The following is a 27,878-nucleotide window of genomic DNA, read 5'->3' on the forward strand; positions in this document are numbered from 1 at the left end:
TGATTAGGATATGCCCAGAGTTGGTTCTAAGGTGGGCAGCTATATAAATATTTTAAATAAATAAATAAATTTTGACAGGATTGTTTGTCAACCACTGCTTCTCTTGAGTTCTTAAAAGCTTACGTTTGTGCCATAAGTGGTAATTTCTAGCCATCTCATCTTCTATCAGCCCTTTTCAATTTTCTTCCATTTTTCCAAGATCAGGATAGTCTTCGGTAACTCTTGCTTTCTCAGTATTATGAGAAAGCTATGTATATATATATATTTCAGCTATAATTTCATCATTAGGATTTGCAATGAGTTGCCTGGTTTTTCTTCCTCTAGCGTTGAGGGGTTTGTTCTTAAGTTCTAAGGTTTTCTCAGCAGTTTATGTCAGTAATTCAGAGACATCAGGTTTTCTTTGTTCAGTCTTTCTAATGGTCCAGCTTTCAGAGCCAAATGTTGCAACTACAAAAAACATTGTCCTGACAATATATATTTTGTTGTCGTTGTGATATACCTGCACTTTAAATAAACTAGAATAGATTTAATGGTCTTATTCATAATATATTTGAACAAGGACAGAATTTGAGACTTCTCCTGTTCCCCCTATGCTCTATGCTTAGGCCGCATATCTGTGTAGTATAATCTCAGTTCTTTAGACTATAATAATGGCTATTCCCTTGTGAGTGAATGTTTATAGAACAGCTTATAGAGAACTATTAAAAATTTCATACTATTATTTTTTTTCTTGCATGATATTAATTAACATGGATTTTCAATTCAGGAACAGTTTTGCATTTGAAAATAATAGATCCTAATTTAGATGTGTATAATTAAAACAACATACACATACACACTAAAATGAAGTATTATTTTACAGTGAATTAATTGGTCATTTGAATAATAGGGTACAGGTCTTTATAAGAAATTAAGCATGGTGCTTACCTAAATAGCTATGCTTATGGCCCTTTCTCATTTTAAATATAGGATTTTTTTCCTGAAATACCACTTAAATATTAAATATAAAACAAATGTTTCAGTGTAGAATTGGGAGGTGACTAAGGCACGAGTCACCTTGAGCAGGGCCTGCTGGTCCAGAAAAAGGTGCAATTGGTGCAGAAGTGGAACCTGTACAACCCCCCCTCCCCAGCTCATGGCTCCCACCTCCTTTTTGAGTAAGAAGATGGCCAAAGTGCACACTAACTCTGATTGGGGAAGTGCACCCGCAAGCATGGTTAAAAGTGGAAAATCTCCTAAAGTGCATATTTCAATTAAAAGGGATGGTTCTGAACTATCGGAATAAAGAAATAATGTCATGATGTAATTCTTAATAACAACTTTTTAAAATAGTTAATATTCTTTATTTCTTTGATACTGTATACAGCAAGCTTTTTATATACCATCTTTGGTTTTTGCTTATCCCTTTTGTTTCACTGTCTTTGGTTCTTTACATTATTTTCAGGTTCTTTTGTCTTTGGCTCACTCTGCTATAACTTACTTTGGAAATTACTTTTGTAGGCCACATACAAAAGTCATGCCAGGAATGTATTAAATGTATTTTTAGTGTAACAGCTGAGAAGAAGGAATTGGATCTGGCTTCTGTGGTTCATAGTTTAGGAACTTCTGGTTCCCTCTGTTCTTCAGTTTGAGTCTTCTTTCTGTTTATTTTCTTGCTTTTTTTCCCTTCATGAATCAGTGATCTTCAAAGAGTATTTGTATAGTGTGTATGACATACATTTTAATAATTCTTGCATGTAATCTGAGATAGATAGTATTCATAAGAGTTGTTGATTTACATTCTTGTAGCAAGGAGAACTTGCTCTCTCTAAACTGGTTATCTGGGTAAAGGAGAAGGAATCTGGATTGCTTCAATAATAAGCCTTTAAAATCATTGGTTTTTTGCTAACTTTTTTTAACATATATTTTGCCAAGAAAAGGGTCTATGTGTTATTTCTCTCCCAGAGTTTTGGTTTTTAAAGCATTTAAGATACAGTTTGCTATACAGAAAGGTGTTTAATTCCATTTTAGAGCACATGTTTTGTATGAAAATGATAAAATGATTCAATGTTTGGCATTTGCAGGTAGATCTTTAGGATTGTAATTCTAGATTGTAAATTCTGAAATCTTTAATTTTTACTTCTTTACTACCCTGTTTCCCCCAAAATAAGACATCCCCTAATAATAAGCACAATTGGGCTTCTGCACACACGGCAATAAGGCCAAGTGCTTATTTCAGGGTTCAAAAAAATATAAGACAGGGTCTTATTTTTGGGGAAACATGGTAACTGAATTACAGATTAGCTTTACATAGCCTGTGGACTTGCTGGTTGGAAGTTCTGGGAGGATAGTCCATGCAGACTTACAAATGAGGAAGTTGAGATAAACAAAATTGTCTGCATGCACTAAAAATCTTGACAGATTGTCAGATCCTCTCAGGATTGTATTAGTGCAAAGAAATAAGCATACACATTGGCAATTCCAGACATATAAATACTGAAGTACTTGAATCTTTGGAAGTTTGAATGACTACTGGATGGTCATCCTTCCCTATGAATGAAAGGTGTAGAAGCTATTTTTTGTTTGCTCTGTACCTTTCTTGGGATATGATTTTTATTGTACTAGATCTGTTATGCTATTTTTTTCTTTTTATTATATTTTATTTTGGAGCTGTATTTTCACTGAGAGTGAAGATATACATTTACTAGCCTTATTATGTTACTTCTTGTTAATGCCTGTTAAACCCTAATGAAACCTCTAATAAGGACCAAGTGGAAAGTCACATAAATTCTGTATCTTCAGAGCAACTTGAGAGGTCCAAACTTGAGAGATTAGATACAAATCAAAGTGGTTTAATTAAAGATACAATGCACAGCATTCAAAAAACAAATTTAATTGAGTAGAAAGTGTCAATCAAGGCATATGTAGGCCATGTTATTATTCATGATATGATACCGGTATCATGTTAGTTAGAAGAATCTCCTGGCTAAGACAAAAAAGATTTATCTGATCCAGCATGCTGCACTGTGCATTGGTCAAGAATGTGTCTCGGGAAATCCTCTCTTCTAATACACTCCAATTACTGTCCAATCGCTATTAATCTTTTCTCCAATTTACTTCCAAAATAATTTGAATTGGTGATGGTCTTTACAATCAACTGAAGCTAAACTAAGTATTCTATAAATAAATATTTATCAACTTGATTCTCCTTTCTAGTTTTACTAGAGATAAAATGCATAGAGATATATGTATATTTTGTACTTCCTTGAACAATGTATATTCTATATATCTATATCATATACAGATATTTTCTTATATGCTGAAATGTTCCAAATTTTGTATCCATTCATATTTTTCCCTTTACAACTAATGAACAAATTACTTTTTCGGTGATCTCTCATGATAAAACCTAAGTGGAATTTTAACGTTTCTGAGACTTTGGGATGGAATTGAAAAGCAGTAACACAATTCCCTCCCACCCACCCCCAAGTAATTGTAGCAGTGTGCAGCAGCTGCCAAAAAAGCCAACACAATTCTGGGCTGCATAAACAGAGGGATAGAATCAAGATCACGTGAAGTGTTAATACCACTTCATAATGCCTTGGTAAGGCCACACTTGGCATACTGCATTCAGTTTTGGTCGCCACAATGTAAAAAAGATGTTGAGACTAGAAAGAGTGCAGAGAAGAGCAACATAGATGATTAGGGGACTGGAGACTAAAACATGAAGAACGGTTGCAAGAACTCGGTATGTCTAGTTTAATGAAACGAAGGACTAGGGGAGACATGATAGCAGTGTTCCAATATCTCAGGGGTTGCCACAAAGAAGGGGGAGTCAAACTATTCTCCAAAGCACCTGAGGGTAGAACAAGAAGCAATGGGTGGAAACTAATTAAGGAGAGAAGCAACCTAGAACTAAGGAGAAATTTCCTGACAGTTAGAACAATTAATCAGTGGAACAATTAATCAGTGGAACAATTTCTGCAGGCAAGTAACTGCAGAAGTTGTAAATGCTCCAACACTGGAAGTTTTTAAGAAGAGACTGAATAACCATTTGTCTGAAATGGTGTACGATTTCCTGCCTGGGCAGGGGGTTGGACTAGAAGACCTCCAAGATCCCTTCCAACTCTGTTGCTGTTGCTGTTGTTGTTGTTGTTGTTGTTGTTGTTGTTATTATTAAATCATGCGGCACAGCTGTTCCCCCCCTTGCTGTTCTACTTACCTAGTGAAGTCTTCTTTTTCTCCGCAAAGTGCACGTTTGGTGTGCACTATGCATGTGTGTGCAGCATGCTTTTGGTATGTGGTGTGCATGCGTGCACGCAGTGTGCTTTTGGCATACACTGTGCATGCACAGGCAGCGAACTGGTGGAGATCTGCGGAGGATTTCACCACTGCCGAGGACTATCTGCATTGAAGGATCTCCCTTAACAACAGCAAACGAAAAGAAAAAAGAAAAGAAAAGAAAACTACAGATGCAGAGAAGCTGCAATAGTACAAGAAACTATCAACACTGAACCAAATCCCTCTCATCCAGTTCCAAGTTCTCAGCATTTGATCTCTGTCACTTCCTTTAAAACAGGAATGGGAAAGAAAGGGCTCTCTACAGAGCCTCCTACATCCAACCATTAATCATATTGGCTAGGACAGTGAGAACCTTAATTGAGAAAACCCTTCACTGATTACTTAGCCCTCCTTGAAACAGACCACCAAAATCTTAAACCATCATACTATTTATTTGTTTTTATTGCAGAGCAGAAATTCTCAAAGGAGAACTCTCTCAACCAAATGTTTACAACATAAAAGGGGAATTTCCTAAGGTGGAGGTCAAAGATACGAAGTGTGCTCCATTTAGGTCTTCTAGGCTAAGATGCTAATTCTCTTTCCCGAATAATAATTCCAGTTATTTCCACAGAGATATTGGAAAGTTCAAACAATTTGTAGACCTATTCTGTCTACTTCCGAATCAACATCGAGTCCTCTTTACAAAATGAGATGTCAAAGACCAGAGACTTTTCTTTAGCAAGAGAATCAAAATCCTGTACATGGTTTTCGCTTTGGAATACACGGACAATTATATTTCTGTTCACATGATGATAGGAAATGAGATTTTCAGTTCTTTTCCTGCTCCCTGAATGCTAGAGAGTTTTGTTGTTGATGATTTTTTATTTTATTTGTTTTTTGGTATTTCATTATATTGAATGGTATAGCATATTATGAGCTCTTATTTGTGTAAATTGTGGTTTGGACTTTTTCACGACCATTTCTTGAATAAATCATAGAACCCAACATTGTGCAAACTGCTATGTTTCCTTATATTTATCTATTCTAACAGACATTTTAAAGATTACTTGCTCAGAAGAGTGTGGTAGAAGTTGCCTCTTATTGGCTTGTGCCAAACTACTAAATTAGATTAATCATTTGGACATATTTCATAAAATTGGTGCGCATACACACATGCAACTTTGTGAATATTTCTTGAGTATAAGCAGGGTTTGTTCTGGCTTTGAAATGCTTGTATGTATGTGTGGTAGTTTGTAACTTACATATCTGCTGTTAAAACAATCGCATAGCACTATTTTCAACCTAGAATCAATCATTCTTGAAGAAAACAATTTCTTCCAACATAAATAAAGAAGCATTCTTTTTTTTAAAAAAAATACAGATTCTGTTTCTGGGTTTAATATCTTGATTTAATTTGCCTAACACTAATTTGATAGGTCTTCCTTTCCTCCCTTAAGCAGTCTTTGACTGATTGAAACTGTAGAAAAATGTGGCCTAGGCAAATGTGTTGGCTTGATTTCATTGATTAAGATGATGTGTTAGAAAACACTAAAGAAATTAATTGTCTTATTTGGCCTAAGGTCTATGTGACTTCCTGTGTTTCCAGTGTTGGAGCATTCACAACTTCCGGAGGCAAGATGTTCCACTGATTAGCTGTTCTAACTGTCAGAAAATTTCTCCTTAGTTCTAGGTTGCTTCTCTCCTTGATTAGTTTCCACCCACTGCTTCTTGTCCTGCCCTCAGGTGCTTTGGAAAACAGCTTGACTCCCTCTTCTTTGTGGGAACCCCTGATATATTGGAACACTGCTATCATGTCACCCCTAGCCCTTCTTTTCATTAAAGTAGGCATACCGAGTTCCTGCAACCATTCTTCATATGTTTTAGCCTCCAGTCCCCTAATCATCTTTGTTGCTCTTCTCTGCACTCTTTCTAGACTCTCAACATCTTTTTTACATTGTGGTGACCAAAATTGGATGCAGTATTCTAAGTGTGGCTTTACCAAGGCATTATATCTTGATTCTATCCCTCTGTTTATGCAGCTTAGAACTGTGTTGGTTTTTTTGGCAGCTGCAACACACTGCTGGTTCATATTTAAATGATTGTCCACTAGGACTCCAAGATCCCTCTCACAGTTACTACTATTGAGTGAGGTACCTCGTATTACAGTGTACATAGGTCATCCTCTTTTTATTTTGTCAAGAAGGTAGGGAATTTCTTCTACCTTTTTCATTTTAATTTTCATTTCTCACTTCAAAAGCATTAATAACACTTGCATTAGTAACACTTTTGGGTGATCTCTGGCATGGATGGGATCCTTGCCTTACTTGACCCCTTGGTGGCTTTCTATAGTATTGACGTGGTATCTTTCTGGATCAGCTTGGAGGATTAGGGGTGAGCAGCATGAGTTTGTGCTGGTTCATTTCCTTTCTCTGGAGTCAATTCCAGGCCATGGTGATCGGGGAGGAAAGATTCTGCCCCCGGCCCCCCACTCTGGAGTTTCACAGTGATTGGTGCTCTCCCGTCTTCTGTTTAACGTCTACATGAGACCGCTGGGTAATCTTATCCATTGCTAGACAGTGAAGTACAGTATATCAGTATGTTGGTAATACTGGACTGTACATCTGTGCTCTTGGCAAATTAAGCAATGCTATGGTTGTCTTATCCCAGTGTCTGGAGGCTGAAAGTGTCTTGATGGGAAACAAGAGGCTTCAACTGAATCCTGGCAAGACTGAGTGGCTTGGGGTTTTGAGGTCCTCTGATTCTAGGATTATAACGCTGAGGTGCTAGATGGAGTTGAACTGCCCGAAACCAGTACTGTGTGCAATCTGAAGGTCCTCAAGGATTCATGAGCAAGTAGTATATTATGCATCAGTTGCATCTATTCCTGGATCAAGTGGCCTTAATCATGATCACTCATGCCATGATCACCTTCTGGTTGGACTAGTGAGTGGCACTCTACATGGGACTGCCCTTGAGGAGTTCTTCAGCTGGTGGAAGATGCAACAGTGTGACCAGTTATGTGTTTTTGTAGTTTTCTGCAGCACAAGCTACATTGGTTACCAGTTTGTTTTTAGATCCAATTCAAGGTATCGGTGTTGACCATTAAATCCCTACATGACGTGGACTGGGTTATTTGAGGGACCATCATTGCCCAATTTCATCTACCAGATTTAACAGACTGGGCATGTTATGGAATCAGTCATCTAAGGAAGTATATTTGGTGGCCCCTAGGCAGTAGGCCTTTTCCTCAGTGGCCCTGGGCTGTGGAATCTCTCTCCTTGCCCCGCCCAAAGTAAGTGTACTTTCATTGCTTCTAAGCTTCTAAAAGTCCCTCACAACCTGGTAAACAGCAGGGAATGCATGAACTAGTGAGGTGCTCATGTTACTATTAACATCCCTTTGTCTATTATTCTTGCTTTAGCTGTTTTCATAGTTTTAAATGTTTTAATATTTGTTAATGACAAAGATAAGAGATATTTATTGTTGTTCTACATAACTAACTCAAAGTCACTTGCTTATGAGACAAGCGGACACATAAATTAGATAAATTTATAAAAATAATTGTTCTTTATATGAATTTAAGCTTTGATTGTGGTTATCTTGACTCATAAAATGTGAGAGAAAAGTTTGACTGTTGTCAAATCAGAAACATTGCTATAATGGAAAACTAACAGTATTTCAAAAAGAATACTGTATATATAAGCCCTAATACATTATTTGAATATCTGAAATAATAACAACAACAACAACAACAACAACAACAACAACAACAACAACAACAACAATAATAATAATAATAATAATAATAATAATAATAATAATAATAATATTAATATTTTAATTTGTATACCGCCCTTCTCCCGAAGGACTCAGGGCGGTGAACAGGCAAATAAAATACAGACAGAAATACATCACAATTAAAACAACCCTTAAAAAACTGATGTTAAATAAAACTAATGGCTGTATTCTTTGTGGCTTAAATTCAACTGAAATTGTATTGAGCTAATATTTCACAAATAGCATTTACTGATTGTTGGGAAAATCCATTCTAGCTAGTAGGATCATATGTTCTTTTGAAATTTTGTTCCATAACTAAGTCTGTTTCTAGTGTGTACATCTGAATAATAAGGCCTAGAATACTTTTCACATGGGAAATAATGGAATTTAAAACCATGCAAGCAGCCCTATAGAAATGCTAATGCTTGTTGGAAATGTTTATATTGAATACGACACAATTCATGCTGTTGTGTACGTATTATTTGGCTCACTCTACATTTAACAGCTCTCACCGATTCCTTCAGATGTATTAATTGCACTTTTCTATGCTAGACAAAGTTTATATTTGCTGACCTTGAGATGCTTATTTTGTCATACAGGATTGTCTGTGAGAAAATGCATTACTTCAGTCATCAACAAGTTTCTGATTTTTCTGGTTTTCTAATATTGTAAAATAATGAATGTTCTCCACTTAAGAAAACAATACAGATTTTTTGGCTTTTAAACTATTGCTAGGGAGATTTGTCTGAATTTCCTTTGTCTTCCATCTCAAATTACAGCTGATTCATGTCTGATTAATGTTTTTAGTTCAGTTTAGTTTGTGTTTGCTGTGATATTTACCCTAGTCAATCTTTTCTCTGTAATCAAAACTTTTAATCGTTGCTGTCTCTCTCAACCCCGCCCCCAGTGACTTCTCCTGTCTTCTCAGCATCTGTTATAAGGGACCACAGCAGGGTAGATTTCTTTGAAGGTGAATCCAAGACTGGGTCAGTGTAAAATTCTCAGTCCCTGTATGCTGATTGGAGCACACAGCAGCCAGAAAACCAAACAAACAAAGAAAAGATTTTTTGATATCTGCTACCCCCAAGAAAAACAGTTCTGACCTTTCCTTAGCCTCTGACAATTATGCTGTTAAACGTTGCTTTGTTGACTCTTCCCACTGGGTGACAGAGCTACTTGCTCAGAGCTTGCAGAAAGGAACATAGAGCTAAGCCAGGCATCTACAACAGGAGGGTTACAAATCCAACCATTTCTCCATTATATAATGAAATGTGAAATTAGTATTGTACAAAACAATGATTTTGTTATTTTCAGAAGAGGAAATATCCTATTAGAAAGCTAAACATTTGAGTAGTTCTTTTAATCCTAAAAATTAAATTCTATTCCTCCCCCCACCCCTTTCTTTTCTATTAGGCTTTGTTTGCCAGCTTCCCACCATCAAATATCAGTTCTGCATCCAGTCTCAGTTCTACGGCCTTGTCATCTAATACTTGTAGCCGCAGAGCATCAGGTTCCATTTCTGAAGCCCAGAATGCATCTAGTCTGCACAAAGTGATGTCATCCCAGAGTGCATCTTCACATTTGGTCCCTAAGCCCCCAGTCAATATCAGGAAAGTAGCATCTCAGAGAATATCCAAGTAAGTTTGTATTCCTCAATCAGAAGTAGTCCTGAAATTTTAGATGAATAAAGGTTAACTTGCAAGTGTCCCTGATTTCTTCTTGTGGATATAAGAAAGTTTCTACACTGATCTAAGGAGTACAATTAGATCTGGGATTTGCCCTACAGGATTTTAATAATATGGTTTATTTCCTGAATACGGTGGATTTTTTATTACCTTTGCATCTTATAACAACCAGATCTATTAATTTATAGATGCTTCATGCTTTTGTACATTGTTCATTTGTACTTTGCAGATTTCTTTACATATTGTAATAATTGCTTTCTATTTATTTATTTATTTATTTATTTATTTATTTATTTGTTTATTTGTTTATTTGTTTATTTATTTATTTATTTATTTATTTATTTATTTATTTATTAATTAAATTTTTATACCGCCCTTCTCCCGAAGGACTCAGGGCGGTTTACAGCCATAATAAAACAACAGCAAAATACACATAAAAACATGATTAAAAAACTTATTATACAAATGGCCGAATTAAAACAATTAAAAATAAAACCCCAATTTATAAAATATTAAAACGTTAAAACTAATTAAAATCCTATTAAAATCCTATGCTAGTCCTGCGCAAACAAACAAATAGGTCTTCAACTCTCGGCGGAAAGTCCGAAGGTCCGGCAATTGTCGAAGACCAGGGGGAAGTTCGTTCCAAAGGGTGGGAGCCCCCACAGAGAAGGCCCTTCCCCTGGGGGCCGCCAGCCGACATTGCTTGGCGGACGGCACCCTAAGGAGTCCCTCTCTGTGCGAGCATACAGGTCGGTGGGAGGTATTCGGTAACAGCAGGCGGTCCCGTTTCTGAAAGGTATTAACTATAGTTGTGTTTAATTATGTATGTATTATGTACTTACTTAACTTTTAAGTTACTTCAGTTGCATGACTCTAAGTTACTACTATCTGATAAATTTGTTACCCATTTTATTAAAGATGCTCTGCGCATGCGTGGGGAATGGAGGCTCGCGGCTGAGTCGGGAGACAGCGAGGGACATTTCACCTGAGAATGGAGGCTTCCTGAGACTCGCCGAGCCGCCTATACCCCCTGACCCGCTGGATTGTCACCCCAGCAGCCGTAGGAGGGTTTCTGGACCTCTCGGGTGAGCGGCTGCGGAGAACGGGCAGGGGGGGGGCGATGCGGCGAGCGGCGAGCGGCCCTTCCGTTTGGCGCGCGGCCTGCTGCGAACGGCCTGCTGCAGGCGGTCTGTGGTCGGACGGCTGTTTTTCGGCCTGTTTTTCGGCCCGGGAAAACAGCGGCCCGTGAAAATAGCGGGCGGCTGTCTTCCGGCCTGTGGCCTGCTGGCGACCTGCTGCTTCCTGATTTGGACGTCTTTGGACATACTGGCGTCCTTGGCACCGGACGGTTCCATCTTCCCAGCAGCCCGGATGTTTGGGCTGCTGAGGTTTGTGTCCGCGGAGGTGGTGGACACGAAGACCGGGCCTGTTGGGAGTCTGCAGATGGTGGCGGCCATGGCGCGGGCTGTTGGGGTGACGGGTGGAAGGACACGGCCCCGCCCGCTTGTCTATCGGCGCCTGGTCTGCTGAGTTTACATCTACGCCCACCCTCATCATCGGTGTCGGAAGTTTGACGAGACCGCTGCATGGACATAAGGCCGCTGGGGTGAGCTTTGAGAACGGCGCCTCTCGATCCCATATACTATGCTCCTTGCTGGGTCATTGTTGCTTGACGGGTTTTGAACTCCCCGCCTTGTCTGAAGAGGTGGGGAGGGATTCCACCGGTTTTGTAAGAGCTGTCGGGGTTTCCCTTTCCGGGAATTGACAGTGCCAGCGATGGTTGGGGACGATGGCGCCTCACCTTCTTGCCATATGGGTGTTGGCCTATTTTGACTTTGACTTTCCATCGGACAAAGGGCCTCCCATTGGTTGGACCAGCTATTCTTGCCTTGTCCATTCTGAGGAAATGACTTTCTCGCTGTCTCTACTTTTCAACATGCGATACTCCGCACATGAACTCCTCTGCCTGCAGGTGCCCCGCCTCGCAGGAATGGCCTCTGCACTACCAAGGGCCGGCCTCAATGACGGGTTTTGGGACCCACAGAGGTGGCATGCGTCGAGGAAGAGCCTTTGGGGATTTTTAAATAGGGAATTTTAAAGGGGAGGGCAAGGCGGGTGATGGGGAAACCCGTCGGGAGGGTATGTCCAGTCCTAGCGCTCACGACATTATTTTAGCTGGTCCAAGACAGGAGGGAGGGGTTTGAACAGAGCAGAGAATATCATTCCATCTGTACGGTAAGTGGGAGGGGCAGATATGGCGGAGGCAGGGGCGTGTCGTTCTTTGGGAGCACGTGGTCGATGTTTAAAGGCGATCACGTGCTCCGCCCCCAGTCCCTACTGCTCCCGGATGGTCAAGATCCTCAGAGCTCGGGCCTCGGCTGATGCTCTGCAATGCCCGGTCCGTGGTTAATAAGGCCCCTGATTTGCGATCTGATTCAGGGGAGTCCGCGGACCTTATGGGCATTACAGAGACCTGGTTGGGCACAGAAGGGGTGTACCCTGGTAGAACTGTGCCCGCCGGGTTTCTGTGCATTCCATCAGCCGAGGCCCAGGGTAGGGGTGGCGGGGTGGCGGTTGTGATTAGAGAGAGTCTGGAGCCAAGGGAGTCCACTGTTCCTCAGATAGCTGGCTGTGAATCCTCCTTGTGAAGTGGGGCCATCGTAATCAGATGGGGTTGTTGATCACGTACCTGGCTCCTTGCTGCGTGACTACAGCCCTACCTGAGCTACTGGAGGTGCTTGCTGGCGTGGCGGTTGAGATCCCCAGACTTTTGGTCTTGGGAGATTTCAACTTGCCATCGGCCGGCTTGTCATCAACAGTGGTTCAGGAGTTCCAGGCCTCCATGACGGCCTTGGACCTGATTCAAGTAACTGATGGCCCTACACACATCGGGGGAGGCACGCTAGACTTGATTTTTATCTCTGGTCAGTGGGTTAATGATCTGGAATTAGGAGATATAGTGAAAGAACCATTGTCATGGTCGGATCATTTCTCCTTCGCCTAGACTTTCGAACCGCTGCTCACCACCGCAGGGAGACGGAGCCGATGCGTTGGTTCCGTCCCAGGCGCCTGATGGACCCGGAGAGGTTTCTGACGGAGCTTGGGCGTTTCCTGAGGATCTTACCCACGGCACGACTGAAGAACTAGTTGCGGCTTGGGATCGGGCCGGCTGGGGCTTTGGACCGTGTCGTGCCTTTGCGGCCTCTGACCCGGCGCAGATCTCAATTGGCTCCTGGTTCTCCGGGGAGCTGAGAGAGATGAAACGCCGGAGAAGACGCCTAGAGAGTGTTTGGAGGTCCAGCAGGTCCGAGGCTGATCGGACACTAGTGAGGTCCTTTACCAGGACTTACCTAGTGGCAATGAGGGAGGCGAACGCCCACGCTTCCACCCTCATTGCGTCGGCAGATAACCGCCCGGCCGCCCTGTTTCGGGTGACCCGTTCCCTCCTTCAACAAGAGGGGCGGGATGACCCCTTGCAGGGTCGAGCCGAGGAGTTTAACGGTTATCTATACGATAAAATCGTTCAGCTTCGTGATGGTTTGGACCATGATTGCGATGATTCAGCTGAGGTGACAGAGACTCGTCTTGTTGAGGTTATTTGGGATGAGTTTGATTCTGTGGCTCCGAGGCCGTGGACAGGTTGCTGGGGAGGTTGCATGCGACCACGTGTTTACTGGACCCGTGTCCTTCCTGGTTAGTACTGGCTGCTCAGGAAGTGACACGAGGCTGGTTCCAGGGGATTATAAATGCTTCTTTAGCTGAAGGGGTTTTCCCCGCCGCCTTGAAGGAGGCGGTGGTGAGACCTCTCCTGAAGAAGCCTTCCCTGGACCCAGCTATTTTGGGAAATTATCGTCCAGTCTCCAACCTTCCCTTCTTTACGCAGGTTGTATAGAGGGTGGGTGCATGGCAGCTTCCCGGCACCTGGAGGAAGCTGTCTATCTAGACCTGCTCCAGTCCGGCTTCCGCCCGGTTATAGCACGGAGACGGCTTTGGTCGCGTTGGTGGATGACCTCTGGAGGGCCAGGGACAGGGCTGTTCCTCTGCCTTGGTCCTATTAGATCTTTCAGCGGCTTTTGATACCATCGACCATGGTATCCTGCTGCGCCGGTTGGAGGGATTGGGAGTGGGAGGCACCGTTTATCGGTGGTTCTCCTCCTATCTCTCTGACCGGTCGCAGTCGGTGTTGACAGGGGGGCAGAGGTCGGCCTCGGGGGGGCTCACTTGTGGGGTACCCCAGGGTCGATTCTCTCGCCTACCCTGTTCAACATCTACATGAAGCCGCTGGGTGAGGTCATCAGTGGGTTCGGGTGAGTTATCATCTGTACGCTGATGACACTCAGCTGTACTTTTCCACCCCGGACCACCCCAACGGCGGTCAAGTGCTGTCCCGGTGCCTGGAAGCCGACGGGTCTGGATGGGGAGAAACAGACTCAAGCTCAATCCTCCAAGACGGAGTGGCTGTGGATTCCGGCACCCGGTACAGTCAGCTGCATCCGCAGCTGACTGTTGGGGCGAGTTAGTGGCCCCAAAGGAGGTGGTTCGCAACTTGGGCGCCCTCCTGGATGGCCGGCTGTCCTTGAGGAACATCTGGCAGCCGTCACCAGGAGGGCTTTTACCAAGTTCGCTTGGTTCGCCAGTTGCGCCCTTCCTTGACCGGGATGCCTTATGCACGGTCACTCACGCCTGGTTACGCCTCGGCTGGATTATTGCAATGCTCCCTACATGGGGCTGCCCTTGAGGTGCACCCGGAGGCTGCAGTTAGTCCAGAATGCAGCTGCGCGAGTGGTAATGGGAGCCGCCGAGGCTCCCACGTAACACCTCTGCTCCGTAGTTTGCACTGGCTTCCTGTGGTCTTCGGTGCGCTTCAAGATCCTGGTTACCACCTTTAAAGCGCTCCATGGCTTAGGACCCGGTACTTACGAGACCGCCTGCTGTTACCGTATGCCTCCCATCGACCAGACGCTCTCACAGAGAGGGCCTTCTCAGGGTGCCGTCCGCCAAACAATGTCGGCTGGCGGCTCCCAGGGGTAGGGCCTTCTCTGTGGGAGCACCGACGCTCTGGAACGAACTCCCCCCTGGCTTACGTCAAGTTCCTGATCTTCGGACCTTCCGTCGTGAGCTAAAAACATACTTATTTATTCAAGCAGGACTGGCATAAATAGTGATTTTAAATTGGGGTTTTAGAGATTTTAAACATTTGTAAATTTTTTAAATTTTTAAATTATTGGCCATTTATTAATAGTTTCTTTTAATTTCTTTTAATTGTATATACTCTGTATTTTAGTCCGGCTGTACACCGCCCTGAGTCCTTCGGGAGAAGGGCGGTATAAAAATCTAATAAAACTAAACTAAACTAAACTAAAGTGAAATCTCACTTATTTTCTTTTACGTTCAGTTGTTACAGGTAGTCTTTGTTTAATGACCACACAATTTGGACCAGCAAGTCTATTACTAAGTGATGTGGTGATTAAGCAAGATATGTAATTGTGAGGGAGTTATCATCTCAATTCTGTTGTAGTCTTAAGCAAATCACCATGGTCATTAAGTGAGATATCACATGATTTTGTGACTTGCGATTTTAACTGCCGCTCCTCTTGTTGGAAGCCAGCTGCTGAGCATGCAAATGATGATCACGTGACCATGGGATTCTTCAACAGTCGTAAACATTCACCAGTTGCAAAGTGCCCAAATCTCGTTCACGTGACCAGGGTGATGGTGTAATGGCCCTAAGTGTGAGAACCAGTTGTAAAGTTACTGTTTCAGCACTGTCATAACTTCAGATAGTTGCTTAACAGGGCACTTGTGAAGCTAGGACTATCTAATGGTCTTGTTTTTTTCCCTGGACTAAATAGTGTCAGCCTTTTAAAATTCTCTTTAAACAGATGCCTCCCTAAGTTTATTGTAAATTGTGCCTTCATCTTTGGAGATGTTAAGCTTGTTATAGATCTTTGTCTGCTTGTTTTTGCCCTAATGTCAGTAAGTGATGGCTCTAGGCCAACTTTCTCTGAAGGCTTGTAAACTAAGCAGGGTCAGGTCTATGTTTGTAGGATTGGAAATTGAAAGAACATTAAATAACAGACAAGAAATTCAATAAGAAACCAGTGGAAAACCATGTGGTTATATCCATGTACAGTAGTTTCTAAGAGTAAAGCTTCACTTGAGAACACCTTCATCTTTAAAATTAAGTTTTAATTAATTATTAATTCTGAAACAATTCTTGGTAATAGGCAACAAATACATAATAGGAAGAGATCAGGACACCAAAGGCTTGAGAGGACAAAAATTGGCTTTGATATTGAGGGAGGATATTAAACTATTCTATACACTTAACCAGTAGATTTTGAATAGAGAAGAGAGAAATAAAAGGATATATCACTTACACCTGCTTGTGGATTAGGTGAAATACACGTATCTACATGTAATACCTAGAGGAAAGCACATGTATGCACACCATTCAAATAAGCAGTAAATATGAAACATTATGCTTCTTATCTAAACTATCCATGTGCTAATAGTTCACTAATTAAATATTAGCTTCAAACATTTTGACAGTACAGCCTGGATGGATAACAGTGACCCACTAGCTTCATGCTTTGTTCATCTTACATAGAATACTATACTCAATTATGCCTTTCCAAAGTTGGAAATTTTGTGGCTATTGTGGCTATTTGTGGCTACAGTGGCTATTTTCAATATAAATTTCCAACTCTCTCAACAAAAAACAAAAAGTTCTTGGTTACGCAACAGGAGATACTATATCACTATCAAGCCCCTTGTGGCATCAAGCCCTTTGAGGCTGAAAAAAAACCCACACCGGAATGTGTGTACCAGCCACAAAATGGTTGCTATCTTATAGCTAGTTAGTATATATTAATATATTAAACTATATATTAAATATATTAAGGATATTGCACAGATGGGCAATATCTGGAATTATCTGTATCAAGTCCAGTATTTGATCAGTTCCTTGACACTTTGACATTTTGACAAATATAAGAGATCTTTGTGATTGATGGACAGGTATTCAGAATATCATTTCAAACTCAGGATACTGGATGAACTTTATGGAAGTTGCATACCGTATATGTATGTGTTTCCTCACTGTATGCCTTGCAATGCTTATAATGCAGTTGCTTATAATGCAGTTGTTGATGTTGATATATATTTTTTTATTTACATTTATATCCCGCCCTGCTCCGAAGACTCAGGGCAGCTTACACTATGTTAGCAATAGTCTTCATCCTATTTGTATATTTATATACAAAGTCAACTTATTGCCCCCAACAATCTGGGTCCTCATTTTACCTACCTTATAAAGGATGGAAGGCTGAGTCAACCTTGGGCCTGTTGGGACTAGAACCTGCAGTAATTGCAAGCAGCTGTGTTAATAACAGACTGTCATAACAGCCTGAGCCACAAGAGGCCCTTATTGACATGGGAAAAGTGAGTAAAAGTTCCTAATCGCCAATAAGCAAGTCCATTTTATTTTCTATAGAAAATAAGTTGCCAAAACATGGATGGTCCTGATGTTTCAGTGTATCAGTGTATCAGTGATCAGGCAACTAATCCCCTCAAAATTAATTTTATCCAAGCATGTTTATTACTGGGTTGATAATAAAGAATTTCTTCACTGTGGTTTCTCACACTTGCTTCATCACACCTGTTTAGAACATTTAAAAAAATCCCGTGTAAGAAATCCTCTGAGCCCTGCCAGAGGGCATCATCAAATTATTTTAACTATAGAATCTTTGTTATAGTCAGTGTCTTTCACAGTACACAAAGAATGGATTTTATTGTTAGGATGAACATTGCAACTGTTTCTGCTTTTCACTCATCACTTCCATTTTTGCCCGCTGGATTACTGTATCATTTTTAGGATTTCAAACTTCCATTTTGGGTTAAAAAAGTATCTTTCCTTATTGAAATATTTTGTTATGTTCAAAATTAATTTCTTTGATTTATGGCCTTATATTTTAGCTGATGTAGAATGATACCAATCCCTTCTGGGGGAAATCAACTTCTCTCATTCAACACTTTCTTTGATTCACACTGTTGATTCACACTGTTAAAGAATTGGGTCACCAGCCACTGCCAGAAGACCTTTGGCCTTATTATATATACATATTTAATGGGAGGCATCTGTCCTGGATTTATGCCTAGCTTATCAGCCAGTCAATCTTTGTTTTAAATCAATGGGCCTTTTCTGGTCAGCTATGCTAAAATTTTCTTAGCCATCATGATCTTTGAGATAAATTAAGCTGCTAATCAACATACTTTGAGTCCTCTTTCAGACAAATTTGATAACTACTTGGTAACTTTGGCAAGTGGACATTCCAATCAAATTGATGGGTGATTTTTTTCCTCTGTTGGGAAGAGGAATGTATGTGTCAGTTCAGGTGACAAGCCATTTCAGTGGGTTCTGGTGCTTGCTAAGCAATAAGATGTATAATTGAAGATGCCGGTGTGCTGTACTCACTTATTGGCAAAGAGTATGTTTATCTTCTTGAGATAGATTTGCAGCTCCCTGGACAGACTTTATTTAACTGTGTTTTTGTGGTTTCTACTCTGTGACATGCAAGAGTGTGGGAAAGCTGGAAAAAGCTTGGCTTCAAAAATGCACAAAAGAGGGAAGAAGGAAGACACTTTGGGAAAAAAACAATTTTTCAGAACAAAGAACACAATTTCAGAACACGGTCTAATTATCAGAGGGTACCAGAAGTCATTCTAGACATACTTTCTGAGCTATTTGTCAGGATATAGTAGTTTCCAAGTCTCTCTTGGTCATTTATAGAATTACATAGTGATTTCCATGTGAGGTATTGTAGAGAGTTAGCACCCACCCCTCCTGTAGAAGAATGAAATATTCTAGGAAATATTAAAAAGGCAGAATATTTCTCCTAAAAGAGAAATAAAAATCTTAAAGGAAACAGAAATAAGAGATCCCAGCTCCCTGCCCCCCACAGATATTTTGGTGCCAGCTTATCTACGAGACAAAAGACTGGGCCAGTCTATCTACAAAACAAAAGACCTCAGCTCCAGGATAATGGGATTATCCTTCAGGGCAAAGCCATTCAACCATAATAGGAAATTGCCCTTCATTGTGTCACCCAGCAAGATTCAACTAAGCCTGGGACACAGACAACTTCAGCTATGACTGCACAGCCCCATGGGAGGCTGACTGCAACCAATAGGATTGGTTCCTATAGGATCCCTTGCTACAGGAACAGGAAGCTCAAATTCAAAGCCCAAGAGGTATAAATCTCTTTTTTTCTCTCTCTTCCATGTGGTCAACTACCCAGAATCACACGTGCTTGGTGGTTCTGCTTCACCATTAAAATCATCCTTCCGAATAGCCTCCATGTTTCCAGTGTCTTTCTTCCCACTTGGAACTTAACCCAGATCGATATTTCTTCCAATAGTGTATAGAGATTGGGGCTCCTAATATATTCCCACAAAACTGAGTTTGATTCCACAAAAATTCTTTATGGGATCTGATTCATTGATTTATGTATCCTTCTATATTTCTTAACTAAAAAACAGATTCAAAAGAGGAAAATAGAAATCAAGTTTTCTGCATTCTGCATACAGGAGAGATTTCCACTGGCTCAAAACACTTCAGAAGAAAGTATTTCCTGAATGGTTTGAGACCATGGTTTTTCCATTCTTCAGCCATTTAGAACAAATTTTTTTTGTTTCTATTTGCAGCTTGATTTTGAATTCCACCAAGATTTCTTTTATATGTTTATGGTTATTTTTTTTTAAAAAAAATGATGAAAACTAGCAAGAACTAACACTACACTACTAACATTAAAACTAAACTAACATTACACTACTGTAGAGGAAAAGGAGAGAAAAAAGAAAATCCAAACTCCATAAAAAAATAAAGAAATAGCTTCTGATTTTCTTTTTAGCTGTTATTGATATAAGTGTAAATTATCCTCGTACTCTACTACGTGAAGTATTGCATTTTTTATTATCTATTTTTTCTAATCATTAAAACCATATGTCATAATTTCATTTTTTTTTGTTTCACTCAAAAAGTCTCTAAAAGATTTTTCAGTCAGCATTAAATTTGGATAATAAATTTTCTGTGAGCAAAGCTGTCAGACTAGCTATTTCAGCAAGTTCCATCATATTCACTATCCATTCCTCCATTGTGGGTAATGTCAAATTGTCCCATCTTTGTGCATATACCACTAGCACTTCGATTTATATACCACTTCTGGTATATGCTTTAGAAGAGGGGTGTAAAACTCAATTTCATTGAGGGCCACATCAGGGTTGCGGTTGACCTAGGGGGCAGGATGGGCATGGCCAGGGTGGGTGTGGACAGCTTGACATCACTTGTGTCAGGGGTGCCTCTGCCAGCGAAAACAGGCTCTCAATCTCCATTTTCAGCTGGGATGGCATCCTGTAACCCTCTGCCAGCCGAAAATGGAGATTGGGAGCCCGTTTTCGCTGGCAGAGGCACCACGGGCCAATCCTTTGTTCTTTTCAGGGCGGCCCCGCAGGCCGGATCTAAGCACCCCACAGACTGGATCTGGCCCCCAAGCCTAGAGTTTGACACCCCTGCTTTAGAACGTCAGCATAATAACCCCAACAATAAGACATATACACTATATGTCTTATATATATAATAGTCTCACTGAAGTTTTCATATATTAAAAACAAGAACTCCGTAGTTCTATTCTGAGGTACAGATTATTTCTTCTATTGAACTACTTTTCTTGCCAGTCACTTAAGAGCTAAGGAGAAAGTCCTTTTACTAGCCTCTCCATTTATTTGTAAGAATAATTTGTCTCTTTTCCAGTTACATTATTAACAATTTTTCACCCTCTAATTTTGACATATAGCATTTGTTTTGCTTTTTCAGTACCGGTGTAGGAACAGGAGCTTCCTTCTGCCTAGGGAAGGACATACCAGGACTTTTAACCTTGTATGAGAGTTTATAAATGATGAAGAAATCAATACATCCTTTGGGAATTTTTAAAAACCAGGTTTCATTGTTTTGATTATTGTATCAGCAGCAACAACTAGGATCTCTTCATGTTACTTTGAGGAACCGTATAGACAATTATAAGAGATATTAATGCTAAGAGTCAAATATCACACAGGATTCAAAGTTCAAAAAAAAACAAAACGAAAGACAAAATAGCATTAAAGTCTTTGTTTATTTCATATGTTAAGACAAATTTCTTCTTTCTAAAAACAATTTCTTTATCTCTTTTTTCTCTTAACCAAGTCTATCAAAGTGGAAGAACTTATATGTGTAAATAGGAAATATTAGATATTATATTTGGATATTGTTTAGGATTTAAGACACTACTAGATGATTTAAATAATTGATTGGCATGGCTCAGAATGATGTGGTTTAGATGTATCTCTCCATTTCATATGAAAGCAGCTACTACAGCTTTTTATGTTTCTTTGGGATTGAAGTCAATCATATTGATGTTATAGCACAGATGAATTGAAGAACACTGTTGTACTCCTCTGTTTCCAGATTATATAAGTATGTGTATGTGTAGTTTGTGCAAAATAGGGTGAAACAGTCCTTGCAAAGCATCTTTTTCATTGTGAAAAGTTAAGATTGCTGCCTGGATTGATTTGTAACTTTGCAGCAGATGGCTGTATTTGATAGGTTTTCAGCCACTTTCTAATGTTTTCTAATCATGGTAGTTCATTAGGAACAGTTTTACTCTTCAAAGGACAACTCAGATGTAATATGTGTATAAAACTAAATAACAGAAAAATGATCTGAAACAACTAGCCATTCAGGTAAAAGAAAATTAAAAGGAGTATGTATTTGAGGAAATAGGGAAAACTAATAAAAAGACTTAAGATACGGTAAATTAAATTAGCTATTTCTTGACCCAGTCTTTTGCTTAAGTTATCTGTTTGCCTCTCAAATTCCCTCAGAAGTTCTACAGGACTAGAAGCCATTTTTAATGTGTACTTCTGGCTTCCAGGGTTTGATTACTTCTTATTTATAGAGCACTGCACACCAGAACAACTAGACACAAGAACAGATTTTTCCCGAACGCCATCACTCTGCTAAACAAATAATTCCCTCAAGACTGTCAAAGTAGTTACTAAGTCTGCATTACTATTAATCTTCTCATTGTTCCTATCACCCATCTCCTCCCACTTATGACTGTATGCCTGTAACCTTGTTGCTGGTATGCTTAAGATTTATAATGACTGTTTCCTAATATGATTTGATTGCTTATTTGTTCCCCATGACTATGATTAAGTGTTATACCTTATGATTCTTGACGAATGTATTTTTTCTTTTATGTACTCCAAGAGCGTATGCACCAAGACAAATTCCTTGTGTGTCCAATCACACTTGGTCAATAAAGAATTCTAGTCTAGTCTAGTCTAGTCTAGTCTAGTCTAGTCTAGTCTAGTCTAGTCTAGTCTAGTCTAGTCTAGTCAAGACTAGTCTAGTCTAGTCAAGACTAGTCTAGTCTAGTCTAGTCTAATTTAGGGAGTTATACAACTCACCAAAACTGCAAGTGGTTATTGTGATTACCCACCTTGTATATATTTTTAAACATCAGTTTTCCCCAATCTGGGTGTCCTTGGGGAAAAACATGTGGGTTTTTATTTACCAGAATTCCCCAACCAATTTACCAATAGAGCCATTCCCAAGAAATTTGGATATTGACATCTGGAGACTAAAAGGTGCTCAAGAGTTTTTCTCTAACTTCTACAGCTTTTGATAGCCTTATAATGAGCATGTTGCATAGGAATATTTCTTTCCTTAGCAATAAAAATTTAAGTTCTTTTAATTAAGGTAAACATTTCTAGATTATATCCATGCAAATTTTATAGGCACCCATAGCCTAGGAGCTATTATAATAGGTGCTTCTTTCCTGAATTGGTGCCTAAACTAAATATAAGCAATAATATTGGGCCAGTCATTTGGGCCAGTGGGAGGAAGGTGTGTTGGATATGTTTGGTGCCTTGAGCTATTTGTAAAAGTAATAAAGGTGAGGTATAAACCGATAAACAAAAATGCTACCTTTGTACTTCATAGCACTGAACATTTTCAGGTTTTTTCTCTGATATGAAATGAGCAAAATGCTTCATCTGTATAACATAAATTCCATGAGAAAAAAGGCAGCAAACAAGAACTCCCTCCCCCAAAGCCTCTAGAGAACTGATGCCAACTAGACGGTAGGGGGCTAAATGGAAAAAATAACTTGACCTGGTGGAAGGCAGACTCTAACATTTCTAACAGCTACGCATTTATTACATGGAAAAATGGTCTGGAAAAAGGTTGATGTTTTTGTCTCAGAACGTTAGAGTGACTTTCCCCCTCAGATGATATTTTTTCAGTGCTGCCTTCTAATTCAGTGTTTTGTCTGGCAGGATAACCTCTACAGAAAGGCAGCTGAATGGATTCCAGAATAGCCTTAACAGTGCTGCATCCTGTGAGCCACTTGCAAACTCCACAGGTGAGTGAACTAAGACTCTGCTATCACTAATTCATTTAAATGCTGCCTTTTATTTCACTTTTGCAGTACCATCCGTCTTTATTTATCCTATAATTCGTTTACTAGTATCAGATAAAATCTCCTTGATGCAACCAGAAATACCAAGAAAAGCTTGTTTACTTCTGAACAGTCGGAAAGGTGCCTTGCTATGACATTTTAAATGAAAAATCTAGAAATGGTGAAAAGAGAAATGGTTAATGGAGGAAAAATATATCTAGGCCAGAGAAAAAGGATGATTGTATCTCACATTCATCAGAAAGAGCTGTAGCATCTTATAATGCACACTTATTTTGCTATGGAGGTTTCTTTCCCTCTGTTTCCAATGACCATTCTGTTTTTTAAAGCAAACATTGGTTTCACATTTGCTTGTACTGGATTCATTTTAGAGTTGGAACTATCTTTTTCACACATGAAAAGGACCAATACCAGTGGACACTTTAAAATTAGCTTTCATTTTTGTGTATTTCTGCCATATTAGCAAATGTGTTCATGTTTGGTTTCTCATGATACCAATTTTCTTGGGATGTTCTTAAGTTAAGAAGAAAGGCTTCAGTGCGAAATAAAATAAAATAGTCAAGGGACCTCCTTTAGGCTAAGCCATTTTTTCCGTTTTCCAGGTCTCTTGGAAGCTGGCCCTCAGATTATATTCGCCAGAGCTAGACCTTTGTACAGCCGAACCCGAGCCATTGACACAATTTTAGGGCAAAGAAAGAAAAGGCCAGAGGAGGGAGGGCCAGCCTAAGGTAACAATAGGCACCTCTGTTTTCCCCAAATTTTCCTTTGGTAACACTGTAATTTTAATAGTTATGCTAAGAAAAAAAGGGGAAAGATCTATCTGCAAAAATCTCATGAAATGGAGTTTTGGTGAAAGGGAGAGACTAGCATAGTAAATGGATGCCAGAAGTCTGTTCATAACATGCTATTTCCTAGTGTTGAGTACTGTAAGAAGGAAATAAGATTTGTCTGTTTTTCTACTATAGACTTCTGAGGTAAGCAGCCAGAACCTCAAGTTTTAATCAGGAAAGTAAAGATTAAAAGGGGGGGGACACAGATTTTTCATAAGTCTGAGTTTGTAATAATGGAAGATAGATAACAACTTTAAATAATACCTAAGTTTCTCTTTGTTATCTTTGTTTTCAGCCATACCCTTTTTATGCCCTAGGTAGACTTTTACATTGGTAATTTCAAGCGCCTTAAATTGGCATATTGAAAATTAAAGAAAATTAATATTTATCACTGATATTACAAGCAGTTTTTAGTATGTTTATATAATGACTAAGGTTTCAGGATGAATCCAGGATATTCTGTAATTTTCTTAGTGACACATTAATCTTTTGTGGTAAGAACATGAACATAAGGGTACATTTCCTTTTAGAAAGGCATTCTGTCCTTAAGTCAGGGAGTGAAATAATCAATCACAATAAAAATCCCTGCAGTTTTTACTTGCTGATAGTAATTTGTCCTACAGAGAAGCAATGGCATTAATATCATACCCGTTTTTGTTCACTATCTTACTATAATCAATTGTACATGTTGCCTTAACTTTGAAATAGTTCTTCATCAAAGAGTACCTCAGATAACCCAGCCTTAGTTTTAGTTTGAATTTATGGAAGTGAGGTATTACACTGCAAAATACCTTCTTGTGAATATGCCCCAATAGAGAAATTACATTGTTAGTAGAGCAGCGATTGCCAACCTTTCTGGCTTGGTGGACCGGCACAGGGGGAGGAGGGATGGTTCTGTGTGAGCGGCAGGCACATGCGTGAGCTTGTGCAAGTGGCGGGCTTCTGCAAATGAAGCTTCATGCATGAGCATATGCATCCGCTGCTCATGCTAATGGAGCTTTGCGAGCACGCCCACCGATCACGTAAGCTGCGCATGCATGCACTCTTGCCCACCGCTAGCATGGCCCGGTTTCAAATGGGCCATGGCCCAGTAGTTGGTCACAAACCAGGAGTTGGGAACTCCTACATTAGAGTAACTGTTAATGGCCCATACTGTTTGAGAATTTTTCATTCATGTGGAATAATTACATCACAAATGGGGTTCAATAACTGTTAGTGTATGGTGGACACTTGTTGATTCAGTCATTTATATGTTCCACCATTTGTTTTGAACCCATTCACCAGAGTGGTAATCACTGCAGATTCCTAAAGAACTTTATAATAGTTCCATTTAAAAAAAAATGCTAGGATTAGCACAGCCAATTATCATCCAAACAGTTTAATGTGCCTAATCAGCAAATAGTTTGTGAAATATCTTTATCAAAAGTTCACTGGATGAACCTAGGAAAAAAATTCTCAGTTGCCAGTGAAGTACACCTATCAGGAGGCTCTCCCTATTCTTCCTTTGTAGACTTGAAAGTGGCATTTAACTCAATTTCTTTGAGAGACACTGTGGCAAAAATTGACAGGTTATTTCACCAATCATCACCTTCTTTGACTAATGATGATACTGAATAATGTCACCACTATTGCAGATTACATGAATGAACAAAGGAGAATTGACTATGCCTGTTCCAACCTCCAAAGGAATGAAACAAAGATATGTCTGTATTCGTATTTTAAATTTTATGTATATATTTGATTTATATCTTGCCTTTTGTTCAAGAGCTTAAGATGGCATAACACTCCCTCCTATTTTCCCCCACAATTATTAAACACTTTTTAAAGTAGTTAGGCTGAGAGAGAATTCAAAGTCATCCAGTGAGTTTCCGTGGCTGAGAGGTTAGAATTGGATGTCGCTTCTAGTCCAATATCTTAAACACAATGCCACATGGGCTCTTTATCCTTAGAATGACTACCATCTTCTCTCTAGGGTTAAAAGACCCCCAATCAATGTAGTTTTTCCTCAGAGGAATCTGCTCTTTCCCTCTTGTCTGTTCTTTTCAGATTTATGATATTATTGAGGTTTGAAGACATTCCAGAGGTAGACTTATATAGTAGCATGGCCATCTATCAAACAATGCTATCTATAAGGAGTCAAGAAGAGTTTCGCATCTGCTCTCGGCAATGATATTTCCACCATCATCTCCCTTCTGATTGGTTCCCAATCTCATGATAATTTCAGAAGTCTTTAAAAAAATATTCTCCCAAGCCTTGGAGCAAGGTGCTTGTGGAACCCCCTGCTAGTTATGTTTTTTGTTATAAGGAGCATTATTGTCTGGACACAAATTGGGTTTTTTTTTAGTGTCAGCTGCCAGGATCATTGTGGAGGTGCTTGGTCTTTAAATCTCATCAATCAGTCAATCTTAGAGTTATATAAGGACATTGCTATTGAGTCAGTAGTACATTCCATTTCCTTTCTTAATGATTCCAGGTTTAATAAATCAACAGATTTGTTGTGGTTCAACCATTCATAAATTAAAACCTACTTTATCTTATATATGAATCATTATATTCAGTTGACAAGTATATACTTGTACAGTCAAAGACATACACATTCAGGGGGATATATAGAGGGGGGGAAATGCAAATAGTGCTGTTGCAAGATATCGGTGGAAACTCCCAGCCTGATAGGCAAATGCCATTTGGGAGACAGACTTTCTTCTGCACAGTAATGTGGGAGGAAAGAATTAAACTCACCTTCCCACTTTCTATTTTGCAATTGAAATAACAAAAGCCAGGGACATTAAATACACTTGTTTCAGTGGAACCTTTGTGCAAAATTAATTTTAGTCTACACAAAATGAATTGTCACTGAATAGAATAGAATCTTTCAAAAGTTAATTTTCCTGAGTTTTGAGAATGCTCTTTTATATAATGTTACAGATTACAATAGGCATATTTATTATCTTACAATTTACATTATTATTATTTTAAATTGAAACATAAATATTTGGCAAAATATTTCATTGATGGAACAAAACTATGTTCAACAACGCTTCATTAAAAATGGCAAATGGTAATTAATAGAAATAAACAGTATGTATATATTTATTTATTGCATATATATATATGCGCATGCAATACATATGATATCTAGATTAAGGCTACAATATAATTGATCAACGCAGCAAAATCACTTGACTAAATTGATTATTTTTTTATTTAAGCATTGCATTCATTTGGTGTTAATCTTCAGTTTTTAAAAATGGATTACATTTATTGACCCTTCCCCACTACTGAAGATCTTGAACATGAAAAATCATAGAGTTGAAAATATATGGATTTAATCTAATCCTTTGTTTGGTACAGGAATTCAAATGAAATCATAGAATTTTTATTTTTTTATTGGCCAAGTGTGATTGGACACACAAGGAATTTGTCTTGGTGCATATGCTCTCAGTGTACATAAAAGAAAAGATAACGTTCATCAAGGTACAACATTTACAACACAATTGATGGTCAATATAAATCATAAGGATTGCCAGCAACAAGTTATAGTCATACAGTCATAAATGGAAAGAGATTGGTGATGGGAACTATGAAACGATTAATAGTAGTGCAGATTCAGTAAATAGTTTGACAGTGTTGATGGAATTATTTGTTTAGCAGAGTGATGGCCTTCGGGAAAAAAGTGTTCTTGTGTCTAGTTGTTCTGGTGTGCAGTGCTCTATAGCGTCGTTTTGAGGGTAGGAGTTGAAACAGTTTATGTCCAGGATGCGAGGAGTCTGTAAATATTTTCACGGCCCTCTTCTTGATTCGTGCAG

General features: G+C 39.5%; 1 protein-coding gene across 14 annotated transcripts in view; it reads left to right on the top strand.

The window, feature by feature from the left end:
- TTLL5 (tubulin tyrosine ligase like 5) overlaps positions 1-27,878 on the top strand; it is a 161,499-nt gene that overhangs the window by 114,463 nt on the left and 19,158 nt on the right. For 7 of the 14 annotated variants that reach the window (XM_058162389.1, XM_058162391.1, XM_058162396.1 and 4 more), the window contains 2 exons: positions 9,451-9,674; positions 23,103-23,188. In XM_058162389.1, the coding sequence (XP_058018372.1) occupies positions 9,451-9,674; positions 23,103-23,188 (310 nt within the window). Of the gene's footprint in view, positions 1-9,450; positions 9,675-23,102; positions 23,189-23,844; positions 24,135-27,878 lie in introns of those variants that run through there. The other 7 variants (XR_009152625.1, XR_009152624.1, XM_058162398.1 and 4 more) reach the window with 3 other exon arrangements.

Source organism: Ahaetulla prasina, chromosome 1, assembly GCF_028640845.1.
Source record: "Ahaetulla prasina isolate Xishuangbanna chromosome 1, ASM2864084v1, whole genome shotgun sequence".
NCBI classification, from domain to species: domain Eukaryota; kingdom Metazoa; phylum Chordata; class Lepidosauria; order Squamata; family Colubridae; genus Ahaetulla; species Ahaetulla prasina.